This window comes from Armigeres subalbatus, chromosome 3, assembly GCF_024139115.2.
Source record: "Armigeres subalbatus isolate Guangzhou_Male chromosome 3, GZ_Asu_2, whole genome shotgun sequence".
In the NCBI taxonomy this organism is placed as follows: Eukaryota; Metazoa; Arthropoda; class Insecta; order Diptera; family Culicidae; genus Armigeres; species Armigeres subalbatus.
The window spans coordinates 199223125-199239349 of NC_085141.1; the positions used below are offsets into that span (position 1 = coordinate 199223125).

At 43.6% G+C, this 16225-nt stretch overlaps 1 protein-coding gene across 1 annotated transcript in view; it reads left to right on the plus strand.

Moving 5' to 3' along the window:
- The window catches only part of LOC134225526 (pyruvate dehydrogenase E1 component subunit alpha, mitochondrial-like), a 155647-nt gene that overhangs the window by 83670 nt on the left and 55752 nt on the right, over nt 1–16225 (plus strand). Inside the window, exons 3-5 of the mRNA XM_062705693.1 lie at nt 758–1322; nt 1390–1567; nt 1623–1767. Of these exons, the coding sequence (XP_062561677.1) occupies nt 758–1322; nt 1390–1567; nt 1623–1767 (888 nt within the window). The remainder of the gene's footprint in view (nt 1–757; nt 1323–1389; nt 1568–1622; nt 1768–16225) is intronic.

Consider the following 16225-nt stretch of genomic DNA (forward strand, 5'->3'; position numbering starts at 1 on the left):
TAAAACAACAAAAATCAAAAACAAATCGTCACCCATCAAACGCGGAGTTTTTGCCGCCATTTTGTTTTCGAGTAGAGCATTATTGCACCAAAATTATTTATTATTATTTATTCAGACTAAGGCCGAAGTGGCCTGTGCGGTATATAAGAGTCTTCTCCATTCGGCTCGGTCCATGGCTACACGTCGCCAACCACGCAGTCTACGGAGGGTCCGCAAGTCATCTTCCACCTGATCGATCCACCTTGCCCGCTGCGCACCTCGCCTTCTTGTGCCCGTCGGATCGTTATTGCTCCAAAAGTAACTGTTTATTTGCTAATTGCGAATCATTACATAAGATAAGAAGAATACAAATCGAAGGGATCGCTTCTTAAGGTGCGTATCGAACTATTCACAGTGGTAGTTTAGTCAATCAGACTGTTTCAATTTGAATATTTGGTTTAAAAATAGGTGTACGGATTTTGATCCTTTGATTCGAAATCCATCCACGGTGGACGAATTTCGAGTCAGGAGTAGTTGATTTTATTATGTTTTTCGTAGTTTATAATGAGTAAATGTGAAACACTTCAAAAGTAGAAGCCTTCATGCTCCCATGTCAATGAAAAACGTTTTATTTACATTCGATTCCTATTTTCTAATGACTTTTTTATATGCCAAGGTGCTTAAGTGTACGGATTTCGATCCCCCATGGTAGTCATTAAATTATTCATAAAAAAATAACACTATTGAATTGAACACTGTTCAAATTTATCATTTTCAGCCGTTCAAATTGCATAATTTAGAAACAGGACCAGCAACATCAGCAAAGATAACTAGAGATGAAGCGATTACATACTACAAGGCCATGCAATTAATTAGAAGATTGGAAACTTCTGCAGGAAATTTGTACAAAGAGAAAATTGTCCGAGGCTTTTGTCATCTGTACTCGGGACAAGAAGCATGTGCTGTGGGAATGAAGGCGGCAATGCGGTCACAGGATAACATCATTTCGGCTTACCGGGTACACGGCTGGACTAATTTAATGGGAGTAAGTCTGAAAGGTGTTCTGTCGGAGCTTACCGGAAGACAAAGCGGATGTGCTCGCGGGAAAGGTGGTTCCATGCATATGTACGCCCCCAATTTCTATGGTGGAAATGGAATCGTAGGTGCCCAAGTACCGCTTGGCGCTGGTGTCGCTTTGGCCTGCAAGTACAAAGGAAACAATGGAGTTTGTCTATCATTATATGGAGACGGAGCTTCAAACCAAGGACAAGTTTTCGAAGCTTACAACATGGCGTACCTTTGGAACCTGCCTTGTATTTTTGTATGCGAGAATAACGGTTACGGTAACACTAACAGAATAGATTTTTTCAAACAATATTTTAACCTACTATACTAAATTCATTATCCTAGGGATGGGAACCAGTGCAAGCCGTTCGTCCTGCAACACTAATTACTACCAGCGGGGAGATGTGTTGCCAGGAATTTGGGTAGATGGAATGGATGTGATTGCGGTCAAACTGGCTACTGATTTTGCTATCGACTATGTTCTAAAAAACGGCCCTTTGGTTATGGAAGTATACACTTACAGGTAGGATTTATTAAGTTGATTTTTTCTTAAATTTTTATATTCGTGAATCCATTAGATACTCTGGACACTCAATGTCAGATCCTGGAACAAGTTATAGAACACGTGATGAAGTTCAAGAAGTTCGCCAAACAAGAGATCCTATCTCATCTTTCAAGGAAAAAATTATTTCTGCCGGGCTGGTCACAGCAGATGAACTTAAGGTACGTCTTTACAGCTAGCAAAGATCTTTTGATAAGAGTTTTTTTAGCTTTTCGCGGAATGTCTTCACTTGTCATAAGACGAGTTTTTAATTCCACCACTTGATTATAACTTTAACAGATACGTATTTCGACCTCAACAGTAAGGCCGTCTTCAGTGTCTGTTCGAAATACGTATCTGATAATGTTACAATCAAGTGGTGGAATTAAATGGGACAGTGCGAGATCTTTTATTTGATTCTTTCTCTTGTAAATTGACAATTGCAAACAAACAAATACTATCCCCACTGAGAACATTCCCCTTCCCGTCCATGGTGTATGCCGGATTTTCTCTAGGTTTCAATAGAGGTTAAAACACTTTCACTGTTATTTTTTTTCTTCAACTACGTTTTCAAATTCGAAGCTTCTCTAACACTATCCATGTAAACAAAAGATATTTTAGTTACAAGATAAAGATTGTCGCTTCGGTTCCCTTTGTTCTGCTGCCCGAAACATGTATGGTACCTAAGGGCGAAGCCAAAGTAAACGCGACGTGCGATGCGACGCAACGCGACAGTGCAATTTGACAACCTGTTGATAATGATTGTTATTCTTTTACGTGAGTCGCGTCGCGTCGCATCGCTCGTCGCGTTTACTCTGGCGGGCACCTAACTGTCAAATCGTATGTATTTTTCCTTCATTGACATTTAGCACCCTATCCTCGCCAGCAAAAGATGTTCCGGGCAGCGACGACAGCGACAATCTTTATCTCGTAACTAAAATATCTTTTATGTAAACTATCTATTCTTATTCAACGTAAAATCTTGCATGAGTAGTGGTTGAGACAGGGGGCAAAGTTTGAAATAAAAATTTGCCGTCATGATTTCAATTATTTAATTACTTCAGTTGATCTCGTTGTGTATGGAAGAAGGAAGAAAGAAAAAGGGAGAAGGAAGGAGGAAGAAAGAAGAAGGAAGAGGGAGGAAAGAAGAAGCAGAAAGAGGAAGGAAGAAGGAAGACGGAAGAAAAAAAAGGTAGAAGGAAGAAGGAAGAAGGAAGAAAGAAGAAGTAAAAAGAAAAAAAGGAAAAATGAAGAAAAAAGAAGGGAAAAGGAAAAAGGAAGAAGCAAAAAGGAAGAAAAAAAAGAAGAAGGAAAAAAGAGAGAGAAAGCAGGAAGAAAGAAGCAGGAAGAGGGAGGAAAGAAGAAGGCGAAAGTAGAAAGAAGAGGGAAGAAGGAAGAAGGGAGGAGGAAGAATGAAGAAAGAAGAAGGAAGAAGGAAAAAAAAGAAGCAGGGAGGTAGAAAGAAGAAGTAAGAAGGATTAAAGAAGAAGCAAGAAGATAGAAAAAATAAGTAAGAAGGAATAAGGAAGAAGAAATCCCTAGCAGCACACATATTCCACTTAGGTTACTGCAACTCTTATGTGACCAGGTATAATCTCAAACAAGTTGCTGCAACCGATTTTGTCTGACTTGTGCTGCTTGGGTAAGAAGCAAGAAGGTAGAAAGAACAAGTAAGAAGGAATAAGGAAGAAGAAATAAGGAAGAGTGAAGAAAGCAAAAAGGAAGAAATTTGTATTTGTAATTTATTCATCGGACTGTGCTGTCTACATGAAATTCTTAAATCTAGTTGTGGTCAAACATTAAAACATTACATACGGCTCAGCAAACGACAGCGAAATCTGGATGTTGAAATCTGGAAATCAAATTCGTCGGACACTTCGTTGAATCGATGAATCATGGCGACAATGGAACTGTTAGCAGCATAGTTAGTTGCTTGTGGCTCCTCGTGTAGCAGCGCTCGCGCTCGAAGCGTTCGGACGAGTGCGTATAAACTAATTCTCGACAGCAACTCAGGAGCATCGTATTCGAATGTTAAAATCTTGGCAATAAAAACACACTGAGCAACATTCCTCCGCTTGGCTAGAGTATCCAACCCGAGTAGACGACAGCGATCACCATAGGCAGGCAAATTCAACGGGTCACTCCATGGAAGGCTGCGCAAAGCATATCTGACGAATCTTCTTTGGACAGATTCGAACGCTCATTCCATACAGCCTGGTAGGGATTCCAAACAGCAGACGCAAACTCTAGTATTGAGCGAACCAGGGAGCAGTACAACGATTTGTAACACAACGGATCTTGAAACTCATTGGATATTTTGAACATGAAGCCAAGCAGGTGATTGGCTCTATCGATGATATTTGTAAAGTGGCGGGTGTAGGTAAGCTTTTCATCCAAAATAACTCCTAGGTCTTTTACATGATCAACCCGTTGAAGTGGAGAACCACCAATACTAAAGTCAAACTGGACGAAATTAGTTGTTCGTCGGAAACTTATGACACAGCACTTAGGAATGCTGAGAACCATTATATTCCGAGTATACCAGCCATTGAAGATTTCAAGAAGGTTCTGTAGTTCATAGCAGTCAGTGAGGTCTCGAACAACTACATACATTTTGAGGTCATCGGCAAATAACAGCAGCATACCTCCACGTCGCAAAATAAGGGTTACATCGTTTATGAAAAGCGAGAATAGCAATGGTCCAAGGGTGCTACCTTGTGGAACACCAGAAAGGTTCGAGAAATAGTCGGATGAATTATTTCCAATATTGATCGACATTTGGCGTCCAACCAGATAAGATCGGAGCCACGTGCATAAAGCAAAAGAACAGCCCATTTTTTCTAGTTTTGCAAACAGCAGGTCATGGTTAACTTTGTCAAAAGCAGATTTGAGATCGATGTAAACGGCGTCTATTTAGAATTTTCTACTCATGTTCTCCATGCAAAACGAAGTAAAACTGACAAGATTCAACCGTCTAAGACGAATTAAGTACTGTCCATTTAATTCCACCAGTTAATTTTCGTTATCTTTGCAGATACGTATTTCGACCACAACTGTGTGGTCGTCTTCAGTGTCTTGTACTCGACTCGACTTCAGTCGACAGTCAGTCGAGTCAAGTACAAGACACTGAAGACGACCACACAGTTGTGGTCGAAATACGTATCTGCAAAGATAACGAAAATTAACTGGTGGAATTAAATGGACAGTACTTAATTCGTCTTAGACGGTTGAATACACCCCACTAAAAGAGCTATATATATTTTTTCTGACAAGATTCGTTTCCACAGAGCAACCGGGAAAGAAACCATGCTGATAAGGGCTGATGTAATTTCTGCAGGAAGCGAACATTCTATCGTTCATCAGCGACTCGAACACTTTCGACTCCACTCCGAGTGATGTAATGCCACGGTAGTTTCTCCCATCTCGTTTGTCGCCTTTCTTGAACACTGGGAACATAGTAGAGCATTTCCACTGCACTGGAAATTTCCTCTGCTGGAGTGATAGGTTGAATAGAAGACAAAGTGGCACAGCTAAAATATCGGAGCATTTTTTTTAGCACGGCCGATGGAAGAACGCTAGGTCCAGCAGAAAATGATGAGAGAAAGAAGAAAGAAGGAAAATTTTTCGAAGAAGAACAAAGAAAGAGGAAAAAATGGGGAAGGAAGAAGAAAGAAGCGATAAGGAAGGAAGGAAGAAAAATGGAAGAAGGAAGAAGGAAAAAGAAAAAGCGAGAAGAAAGAAAAAAGAAACGAGAAGAAAGAAGGAAAGAGGAAGAAGAAAGAAGGATTACATCGGTATCGGTCTGTGTTTATGTTTTCGATATCTGTTATTTTGATCGTTTTTTCACCGTGCAAAATTCGTCAATTTGCGTTCTGTTTGATAGCGTTCGATAGTAATCCGTGTTGTGCATCCCAGTAAGCCGGAGGATTTCGTGTAGCTAGTGAAAAAGCTGAGAAATCTACCTGCTGAATAAAGAATCGATTCTGTGGGGCTGGTCCACTTGCTGATCGCTGTTTGTACTCTAGCTTGTCCGCAACCGTACATGTGATAAATTGCCGTGTTTGTGTGCATTTGTTTATTTCCGAATAACTCAGTTTCTGTATACGCTGTTGTCTTGAAAGCATTATGTCTTACGTCTGCTGTTCATGTGCCGGTGAAATCGGTGATATTCAAATTGAATGCCAAGGTTTTTGCAAGGCTATTTTTCATCCCCGATGTTGAGGAGTTAAGACGAATGCATTCAAAAAAGGGATGAAAAATCAGCAAGGCTGGCTGTTTTGGTTGTGTCCCTCCTGCTCAACCTTGATGAAGGAGATGCGCCTCCGCAATGCCGTCAGCTGCGCTTATGAAGTTGGACAAGGAGATGCACTTAACTCTCACAGCGACATAATGCAAAACCTGAAATCTGAAACCATGGAAGATATAAACATTGAAATAAGAACCAATTTTGCCAAATTCATCAACTCTAGTTCGTGCACTTCGAAACCTTCTATACGTACTGGTGGCTCTCCAATGTTAGGCAAATGCCGAAGACTGTTTAGTGCGGCCGGAGACAAGCTTCCGAACAAACAACCACCAATGCTACACGGAACTTGTAGTACGCCCTCTCCATCGTTCGCAATTGCCAATGTTCCTGCAGCCAAGCCTAGGTTCTGGTTGTATTTATCACGAATCGCTAGAGACGTTACCGCCGAACAGGTGTGCGCCCTGGCAAAAAAGCGTCTGGGAAGCGAGGACATACAAGTTGCCCGTCTTGTCGTCAAGGGACGAGACATAAGCACCTTATCATTCGTGTCATTCAAAGTTGGGATGAGTATGGAATTAAAATCTAAGGCAGTGTCAACCTCCACTTGGCCGAAAGGTTTTACCTACAGGGACTTTAGTGACAACAGATCGGGCGTAAATTTTTGGCGCCCGGGACCCGAAGCCACAGCCGTCGATCCGCTGGATGTTTCCTCGGAAATTATAGCTATGGAATAAGCAGTAATCTACCTCTCATCAGCCCTGCACCGGGACGCAAACTTGCCGAAAGCTTTAAGGAAGCCCCTATTCCTCTTACCGCAGTCGAGCCTATCCTGCCTGCGATTTTCAGCCGTTCCGGTCCTGCGTGTGAGTTGGGAACGGGCCCTCCTTAGCCGTGCGGTAAGACGCGCGGCTACAAAGCAAGACCATGCTGAGGGTGGCTGGGTTCGATTCCCGGTGCCGGTCTAGGCAATTTTCGGATTGGAAATTATCTCGACTTCCATGGGCATAAAAGTATTATCGTGTTAGCCTCATGATATACGAATACAAAAATGGTAACCTCGCAGTTAATAACTGTGGAAGTGCTTAATGAACACTAAACTGAGAGGCGGCTCTGTCCCAGTGTGGGGATGTAATGCCAATAAGAAGAAGAAGAAGTGTGAGAAGTGTCCGTGCATTTCTGTCCCTGATGTATTTGTCGCTTCTAGTCATCTACGATCATCAAGCCAGCTGCTTTCCACTTCCACGACGTGCACTTGTACAGTATGCAGTCCCAAGAAAGCTCCTATAGTCTTAAGCACCACTGAATATCTCCGTTCAACGTCGACTAGCCATCAAAATTATTCAAGCCAACGTATTCGTTTCGCAATCGAGCTGAAACCGGGACGCACATCTGCGGCTAGCCCAAAAGAAGCCCCTATTCCGCTCAGCGCAGTCGAGCCTCCGCTGCCAGCATCCAATAGTCGTCCCGGTCCTGCGTCTGAGCTGGAAGATGGGATCTTCCGAACTTCTACCGCAGGCAATGACATGATACTCATTCTGAGCTTTCCTTACTCTGAATCCGATGCTAATTCCAGCGATAAGACCTCTACAAATCAGCTGTTCGACGACTCATACTCCGTTTTTCGACAAGATAGGTCACTTTTCAATAGCAACAAACGCACTGGAGAAGGTGTTTTGATAGCTGTTTGCTCTAGTTTCAAATCCCGACTAATCAGTCCTCCTAACAATACATCTGTAGAGCAATTATGGATCGCCGTATCTACTGTTGATGGCACTCTCTATGTCTGTGTTGTTTACATCCCTCCCGACCGAATCAATGACGCAGTCGAAAGGCACATTGATTCACTTAACTGGGTGGTTTCACAATTGGGACCAAGAGACAACCTTATTATCTTGGGTGATTTTAAGGTGATTATACAATTGATCCCGAGGTGAATTTTTAAATTCACCATATGTTTTTTTATTCCTATTTCCAAAAACCTAAATCTAGCACAATCATGTTCGGCAGTTCTGAAATTAAAGTCGATTGCTTAGCATAAGTGAATAAATGATCTGCCATTGTTTCACCCCATATGCGTGTTATGGTTCTCTCATCTCGTGCTCTTGAAAAATTTCGACAAAAAGCACGTGGTTCCCCAGATGGCTGATTTGTGGGTTTGTTGTATAATCACCTTAACCTGAGCTCGATCACTTGGCAGCGCCACACGTTGGGGTTGCTGATTCCGGTCCCTTCAAGATCCTTGATTGGCCAGACGTCTCGTGGGCTACTCGTCGCGTACAGCACAGCAGGATTGAAACAAATGAATGCAGTCGAAAATGAAAACGATCGAATACTTGACCTTTGCTTCGTAAGTGACGAACTGCGTGAGAGCTGTTCGATTATACAGGCTCCATCTCCGCTCGTTAAAATCGGTCGACATCATCCTCCCATACTGACACATCTTAAGATAAATCCGTACTGTCGCTTCTACGAGCCGTCTGAAAGCGTTTCATACGACTTTAACCTTCTGTCTGTGCTCAAAAAAACTTACGTTTTCTGTGCTCTGGGGTCAAATTGACCCCAAATTGAAATTGCTATAACTTTATTAATGTTGGGCCAATTTTGGATTTTTTGGGCTGTTTCGAAAGATAATTTAATCATCTTTCAGGTCGTTTCCAAAGATTGACTATAGGTAGGCGGGTACATCGCGAGGAGGGGTTTTAGTAAACAAGGGTACAAAAACAGTGATTTTTCATGATTATTTTACTTATATCCGAAAATCCTACCCATTTTGAACTGCAACTTTTTTAAAAAAGGCTATGCAGGAAGGCATGTGCTTTGGCATGAGGCGTTGATAAGTTTAGAACTCGGCCGCCAGGTGGTGGTATATTTGAATTCATTATTTTAGACTACTGAAGATATTCCGATATATAGAATTCTCCTCAGTGTAAATATTCTTATCGCACAAATTAAAAAATGAGAAGAAGTGCTCATTATATTGAGCACCGCTTTGTAGTGCTAGACATCCTGAACAATGTTGCTGTATACAACTTTGGTTCTACACCTATGAGGGATCTCAAGCTAAAGCAATATTTCATATATGCAAGAATATTGCAAGTACACTAGCGCCGCCTATTTGTAAATTTCCTTATTATTTATTCCGTCAAATGACAGTCTATTGCCACCAGACGAACTTTGTTACAGACGTCATCTTTACAAATTTCAAAATTGGGCGATAAGAATATTTACAATGAGGAAAATTCCATATATCGGAGTTACTTGAGTAGTGTAAAATAATGAATTCAAATATACCGCCACCTAGCGACCAAGCGCTAAACTAATCAATGCCTCATGTCAAAGCAGACGCCTTCCTGCATAACCTTTTTGAAAAGGTGCAGTTCAAAATGGGTAGGATTTTCAGATATAATAAAATAAGCATGAAAAAAAAAAATCACTGTTTTTGTACCCTTTTTTACGAAAACCCCTCTCCGCAATGTACCCGCTCACCTATAGTAAATTTTTGGTAGCGACCTGAAAGATGATTAAATAATCTTGCGAAACAGCCCCAAAAATCCAAAATTGGCCAAACATTAAAATAGTTATAGCAATTTCAATTTGGGGTCAATTTGACCCCAGAGCACAGACAACGTAAGTTTTTGAAAAAAGGACACTGTAGCGCATATTTTCAAGATTTTTCAAGCGAATTTGCACATAGGAGACAGATCTCGGCGAGTTTTACCAAACTACCAAAAATTAGGAGAATCGGTTGAAAACTAAAAAAAATGGCAGCCACTCAAAGTGGCCTGGGGTCATATTGACCCCACAGCACAGACAAAAGGTTAATAAGGCCAATTTCAACGGAATGAATGATTTTCTTGCACACGTTGACTTGGACGCTATTCTTCAAGACTTCGACGTCGATCTCGCTGCATCGACTGTGTCAAGTATATTACTGTACGCTATTGATCAGTTCGCTCCGCTGAAATCCATATCCAAACCGGTTAAGCCAACATGGTCTAATGCTCACCTTAAAAACCTCAAAAGAGTGAAGCGCGCGGCTCTCAGACAACATAGCAAGTATCGTTCGGATTCTTCAAAAGCCAGTTATTTGAATGCAAACTCTGACTATCAGCAACTCATCGACCACCTTTATAACATCTTTCAAAATCGTCTACAAAGTCGACTCAAGACTAACCCTAAAAGTTTTTGGCGTCAACACGAAAGGAATCAGGACTGCCCTCTTCGATGACAGATGGTTTATGCGATGCTGAAACTACCCACGACATGGTTAATTTGTTTCGATCCCAATTCAGTAGTGTCTTTACAAATGAGCACCTCGACTCTCAGCCTGTAGCCAACGCCACCAGGAATATTCCCCGTTTTGAAGCCGCTGAGCAGCCGTTCTTCGTTACCGACGATAATGTAATAACAGCTAGTAAGGAATTGAAAACTTCAATTGGACAAAAAACTTCAATCAACACGGGTTTATGCCTAAAAGATCGACGACTACTAACCTAACGTGTTTCACTTCCTTTGTAATTCGACAAATGGAGAGTGGCCATCAGGTGGATGTCATTTATACAGACCTTTCTGCAGCATTCGACAAGATGAATCATCAGATCGCCATTGCGAAATTTGACAAATTAGGCATTAATAACTGCATGCTCGGTTGGCTTCAATCCTATTTAACTGGACGGAGTATGGCGGTTAAAATCGGAGATCACATTTCACTGCCCTTTTTGGTTTGGTCCGGCGTTCCACAGGGCAGCCATTTGCAATATTCCTGCAAAAACAATTCGAAGTGTTTGCCGAATGGTGCCGCATAAACCGAATGACATTAAATGTCGCAAAATGTTCTGTCATATCCTTTGGCCGCAAACATTCGCTCTTCCTATTCGACTACGCTTTGGGAGATAATCAGCTTCAACGCGAATCGACAGTCAAAGAACTCGGAGTTTTGATCGACTCGAAAATGACATTCAAGGATCATGTAGCATATATTGTTTCGAAGGCATCTTCACAACTAGGCTTCCTGTTTCGCTTTGCCAAGAAATTCCGGGATGTGTACTGTCTGAAATCACTGTTTTGTGCAACTGTTCGCCCAATCTAGGAGTACTCGTCAGTTGTCTGGGCTCCGATTACCAAAACGAAGCTCAGCGCATCGAAACTATCCAAAGAAAATTCGTGCGCTTCGCTCTGCGACATCTAAGGTGGAGAGATCCGCTCAACCTACCAAGCTACAGTAGCCGTTGTCAGCTTATTAACCTCGATTCTCTTGATGCAAGGCGTAACGTGGCTAAGGCCTGCTTCATCAGCGATCTTCTTCAAGGAAACATTGACTGCCCTAGGTTGTTCAGCTTGCTGGACATCAACACTAGCCGCCGTAATCTCCGATCACACTCGTTCATCAATCTCCCTGCAGCCAGAACTAACTATGGACTACATGAGCCGGTCCGAAGCATGTCCTGTTTATTCAATAGGTGTTATTCTGTGTTTGATTTTAATGTGTCGCGAGGAACTAATAAGTGTAATTTTCAGCATATTTTGACTATAAGCTAACGTATGTACGTAGTTAATGTATTTATTTTAAGATAGCGGTCATTGGGGTGTCTATTTCACCTGTGGACAATAAATCATAATAATAATAATAATAAATAGGTGGGAGCTCAGGTGAAATACCCTGGGCGTCCATGAAAAACCACCATTTCGAGTAGGTGGGAGCTGAAGGCCCAATTCCTAAGCACCAATGAAAAACCACCCTCGGGCGAGCACTGGCGCTTGAACCTAGCTAATTTAGCACTGTAAAGAATTAAATAACTTTACAGAAACCGTAGCTTCCGGGAATGAAAGCACACCCAAATATGGAGTTACGCTCAAGAACAATACCACCCATGCGATTGCCCGAGGAGGGAGCCCCTACTGGAGCTGGTCCTGGAACGGAGGACAGAGCGAGCGGCCAGCGGCTAGAGGAAGGAGAGGTGCAACAGCGACCCTCTAGTCATCGGGCTCAGCCCGTGCCGACAAGGCAAAACAGAAACGGCAGCAGAAGAAATCACCAAGGCAATGCTGCACCTGCTGATGTTGCTGTGGTTGATCGACGTCAATCACTCACGTTAGCGGGCCGCCGACGGCAACGGATCATGTGGACAAGGGAGATGAATCAGTACGTGATCCGTTGCTACTACGTTTGCACCAGGATGGAGACGGATATGTCCGTCAGACCGGCGATGCTGGAGATGTTCAATGAGAGGTTCCCTCGGTTTGCACCCCAGCTTGACCAGAACAAGATGTACACACGCCAGAGAGCTATTATGTCACATAATATGCTGACTCCAGAAGACGTAGAGTACATCAAGCGGGAAGTGCAGAGGGAATTAGGAGAGGAGGAGGAGGCAAGATCGAGCGATACGTCGAGAAGGAGTTCTGTTGGGTTGGATGCATCAATCGCAAGTAACCGTCGCGATTCGATTGCACCCGCCGCTCCAGGACCATCAGTGGAATTGCAACGACAGCAATTGAAGGACGAACTAGCTAATCATATGGGCACAGCAGTTACACAGTTCCGTGGGACAGACCCCATGTCCCGACACCGGATACCCAAGTTGCAGTACTCCTATCGGTTGACGAGTACAGTAAGCATCCCCAGGATATTTTGCCACAGTACTTGGAAACCGTGGAGAACCTTCAGGAGCTGCAATTTATCGTGTATTCGGCTGCAGTGGCTGTTGTAAGAACGTTGGGATTGCGAACGCGCCCACAAGGTGAGAGTGATGGACGCGCACGCCCCAAAGCACGAAAACCCGCGTGGATGCGTCGTCTGGAGAACCGCATCGCCGCACTGCGGTCAAAGGTTGGTCGATTAACACAGTACAAGCAGGGGAATCGATCAACCAGGCTAGTTCGGAATGTTGCTGAAATTGTGAAACCCACAGAACTCCGTGATCTCACCGAGGCGAACATAACTGAGATCCTCGACACCCATGTACAGCGGTTGAGTGCTCTTGCTAAACGACTGCGACGTTATGGAGAATGTTCGAAGAGGAAGGAGCAAAATCGAATGTTCAACATCAACGAAAGGGAGTTCTACAACCACATCCGAAACGACAAAGCCGACTTTGGCGAGGGCCTTCCGGAGATGGGAGAAGTCACGCAGTTTTGGTCCAATCTATGGGAGAACCCCGTCATACATAACGGCGATGGGGTGTGGATGGCAGAAGAAGAGCAATATTGTGGTGGAATTGGAGACATGACCGCTATCAACGTGACCGCCCAAGACATACGTGAGGCTACTCGGTATACCAGGAATTGGGCTGCACCAGGACCCGATTTTGTGCATAATTTCTGGTATAACTAACTCACAACGGTCCACGGGCGGATGGCGGAATGCTTCAACACGGTACTAGATAACCCCGAGCAGCTACCGGAATTCATCACTAGGGGTGTCACTTATCTTCTGCCGAAGGATCGGAACACTTTGAACCCAGCCAAGTACAGACCAATAACGTGCCTTTCGAGTCTGTACAAAGTGCTGTCATCTGTAATAGCGAGGAGGGTGCAGAACCATTGCGACGTCAACAACCTGATGACCGAGGAACATAAAGGTTGTCGACGTAACACACGAGGCTGCAAGGATCAGGTCATCATTGATGCAGTCGTTGTTGGGCAGGCCACCCACAAGCAAAGAAACCTGAGCATGGCGTATATCGACTATAAAAAGGCATACGACTCAGTACCTCACTCGTACCTTCTTAAGGTACTGCAGTTGTATAAGATAGACGGTAACGTCATCAGGCTAATGCAGCACGCTATGGGGATGTGGAGCACATCCCTACACATTACCGACGGAGAAAAGGTGTTACGGTCCAGGACTCTCAGCATCAGGAGGGGCATATTCCAAGGCGATACCTTAGTCCTCTATGGTTTTGCCTTGCCATGAACCCTCTTAGCAGAGCACTCAACCAACACAACTATGGCTATCATTTGAAGGGTGGGGAAAGGAGTACAAACATTACCCACACCTTCTTTATGGACGACTTGAAGCTGTTTGCGGAATCTGTGGAGAAGCTGCACCAATTTCTGCGGCTTGTAACGGTATTCAGCAACGACATCCGGATGGAGTTTGGTATCGATAAATGTCGATCCATACATCTACACCGGGGTCACCTGGTGGATGCCGACAGTTTCCGCGTCAACGAACAGGAGGAGATTCGAAACATGGTTGAAGGCGAAACGTACAAGTTCCCAGGTTTCATGCAACTGAAAGGAATTCGCCATACGACGATCAAGAAAGAGCTGCAGGAAAAGTTCTTGCATCGTGTCAACGGTATTTTGAAGAGCCTCTTGTCGGCTGGCAACAAGGTGAAGGCGATAAACACGTTTGCTGTGCCCTTGTTGACATACAGTTTCGGGGTGGTGAAGTGGACCAAGACTGACTTGGAGGCGTTAGAACGAGCAGTACGAGTGGCGTTCACTAAGCATCGCATGCGCCATCCAAAATCGTCCATTGAGAGAGTCACCCTGCCACGTACAGTAGGAGGAAGAGGCGTCACCGATATACAAACACTATGTGTTTCCCAGATCCATCAGTTGCGAAGATACTTCGTGGAAAGCCAGAACCGCCACGAAATCTATCGCGCTGTGTGTGAAGCTGACCACGGATTCAGTGCCCTGCATCTGGCGCAGGAGGACTATCAGCTGAATTGCGACATCAAATCTGTCGACGAGATGATCGCATCGTGGAAGCAGAAGGAGTTACATGGGACGCACCCCCATCAACTGGAGCTGGAATATATCGACAAAGCGGCGTCGAATACGTGGCTGGTGCGGGGTGAACTCTTCTCGGAAGCAGAAGGATTCATGGTAGCCATCCAGGACCGGGTAATTGCGACGAAGAACTATCGGCACTATATATTGCACGAAAACGTGGAGGACCGCTGCAGGAAGTGCAATTCAGTAGGAGAGACGATCGAACATATCGTGTCCGGGTGTTCAGCCTTAGCTGATTCAGCCTATCTCGGTCGTCATAACGAAGTAGCCAAGATTGTGCACCAACAGCTTGCTTTAAAGCACAACTTGGTTAACCAGTTTGTCGCCTACTACAAATATGTGCCTGTCCCGGTTCTGGAAAATAGTTTCGTGAAGCTGTACTGGGATGGCGAGATCATAACGGATGTCCTCATTCGTGCCAATCGGCCCGATATTGTGGTCTACGACAAAAGGATGAAGCGGGTAACCCTCATCGACATTGCTGTACCGCTAGACCATAATGTCCAAACAACATTCTCCAACAAGATAACGAAGTACCACGACTTGGCGGAGGAGTTGAAGCAGATGTGGCACCTGGAGGACGTGCGTATAATTCCAGTTGTTATCTCAGCAACCGGAATCGTCCCGAAATCTCTTCTGAGATCCATAGGAGAACTGGAACTATCTCATAACCTCCATAGCATCCAAAAGACAGTGGTTCTTGGAACTTGCAGCATCGTAAGAAGATTCCTGAACCACCATAACTAATACATCCGGTGCAAACGTTTATTATAGGATTTTAAGTCAACCGGCGAATGAGATCCACAGAGCCTAATCCCCTTTGGCATTCAGATTGCCCGGGGTAGGTGAAAATTCCCAGCACGCTTGCTGAGGAAGTGCCAAAACTCTATAATAATAATAAGAAGATGAAGGATGAAGTAATAATGATGAAGGAAGACGGCAGAGGAAAGATGGAGGAAAGCAGAATCGACAAGAAAGAAAAAAATTAGAAATAAGAAAGAAAATAGAAGGAAAGGGGAAAAAGGAAGAAGGACTAGGAAAGGAAAAATAAAGGTAGAAGCAAAAAATGAGGTCGGAGGAAGGAAAAAGGAAGAAAACAGAAGGAAGAAAGAAAGGAGAAGGAAGAAGGATTAAGGAAAAAAGAAAGAAAGAAGGCAGAAGGAAGAAAGAAGAAGGATGATAGAAGAAGGAAGAAAGATGAAAGCAGTAAAAGGGAAGAAGTAAGTAGTATTATATAAGGAAGAGGGAAGAAGAAAGATGGAAGAAGGATGAAGGAAGACGGCAGAAGGAAGAAGGAGGAAAGAAGAATCGAGATGAAAGAAGGAAGAAAAAATTAGAAATAATAAAATAGAAAGAAGGAAAGAGGAAAAGGGAAGAAGGACTAAGAAATAAAAAATAAAAGAAGAAGCAAAAAACTAATTTCGGAAGAAGGAAAAAGGAAGAAAACAGAAGGAAGAAAGAAAGGAGAAGGAACAAGGAAAAAAAAGAAAGAAAGAAGTTCATTTTTCTCTTCCCACTATTCACTTCTCACTTCCTATTTCTCATTACTCACTATTCACTACTCGTAATCTGAGGTCATTTTTTAACTATTCGGCCAAAAGGCATTCGGCCAAACGACCCGTTCGTTTCTTCGATCACGACGACACACC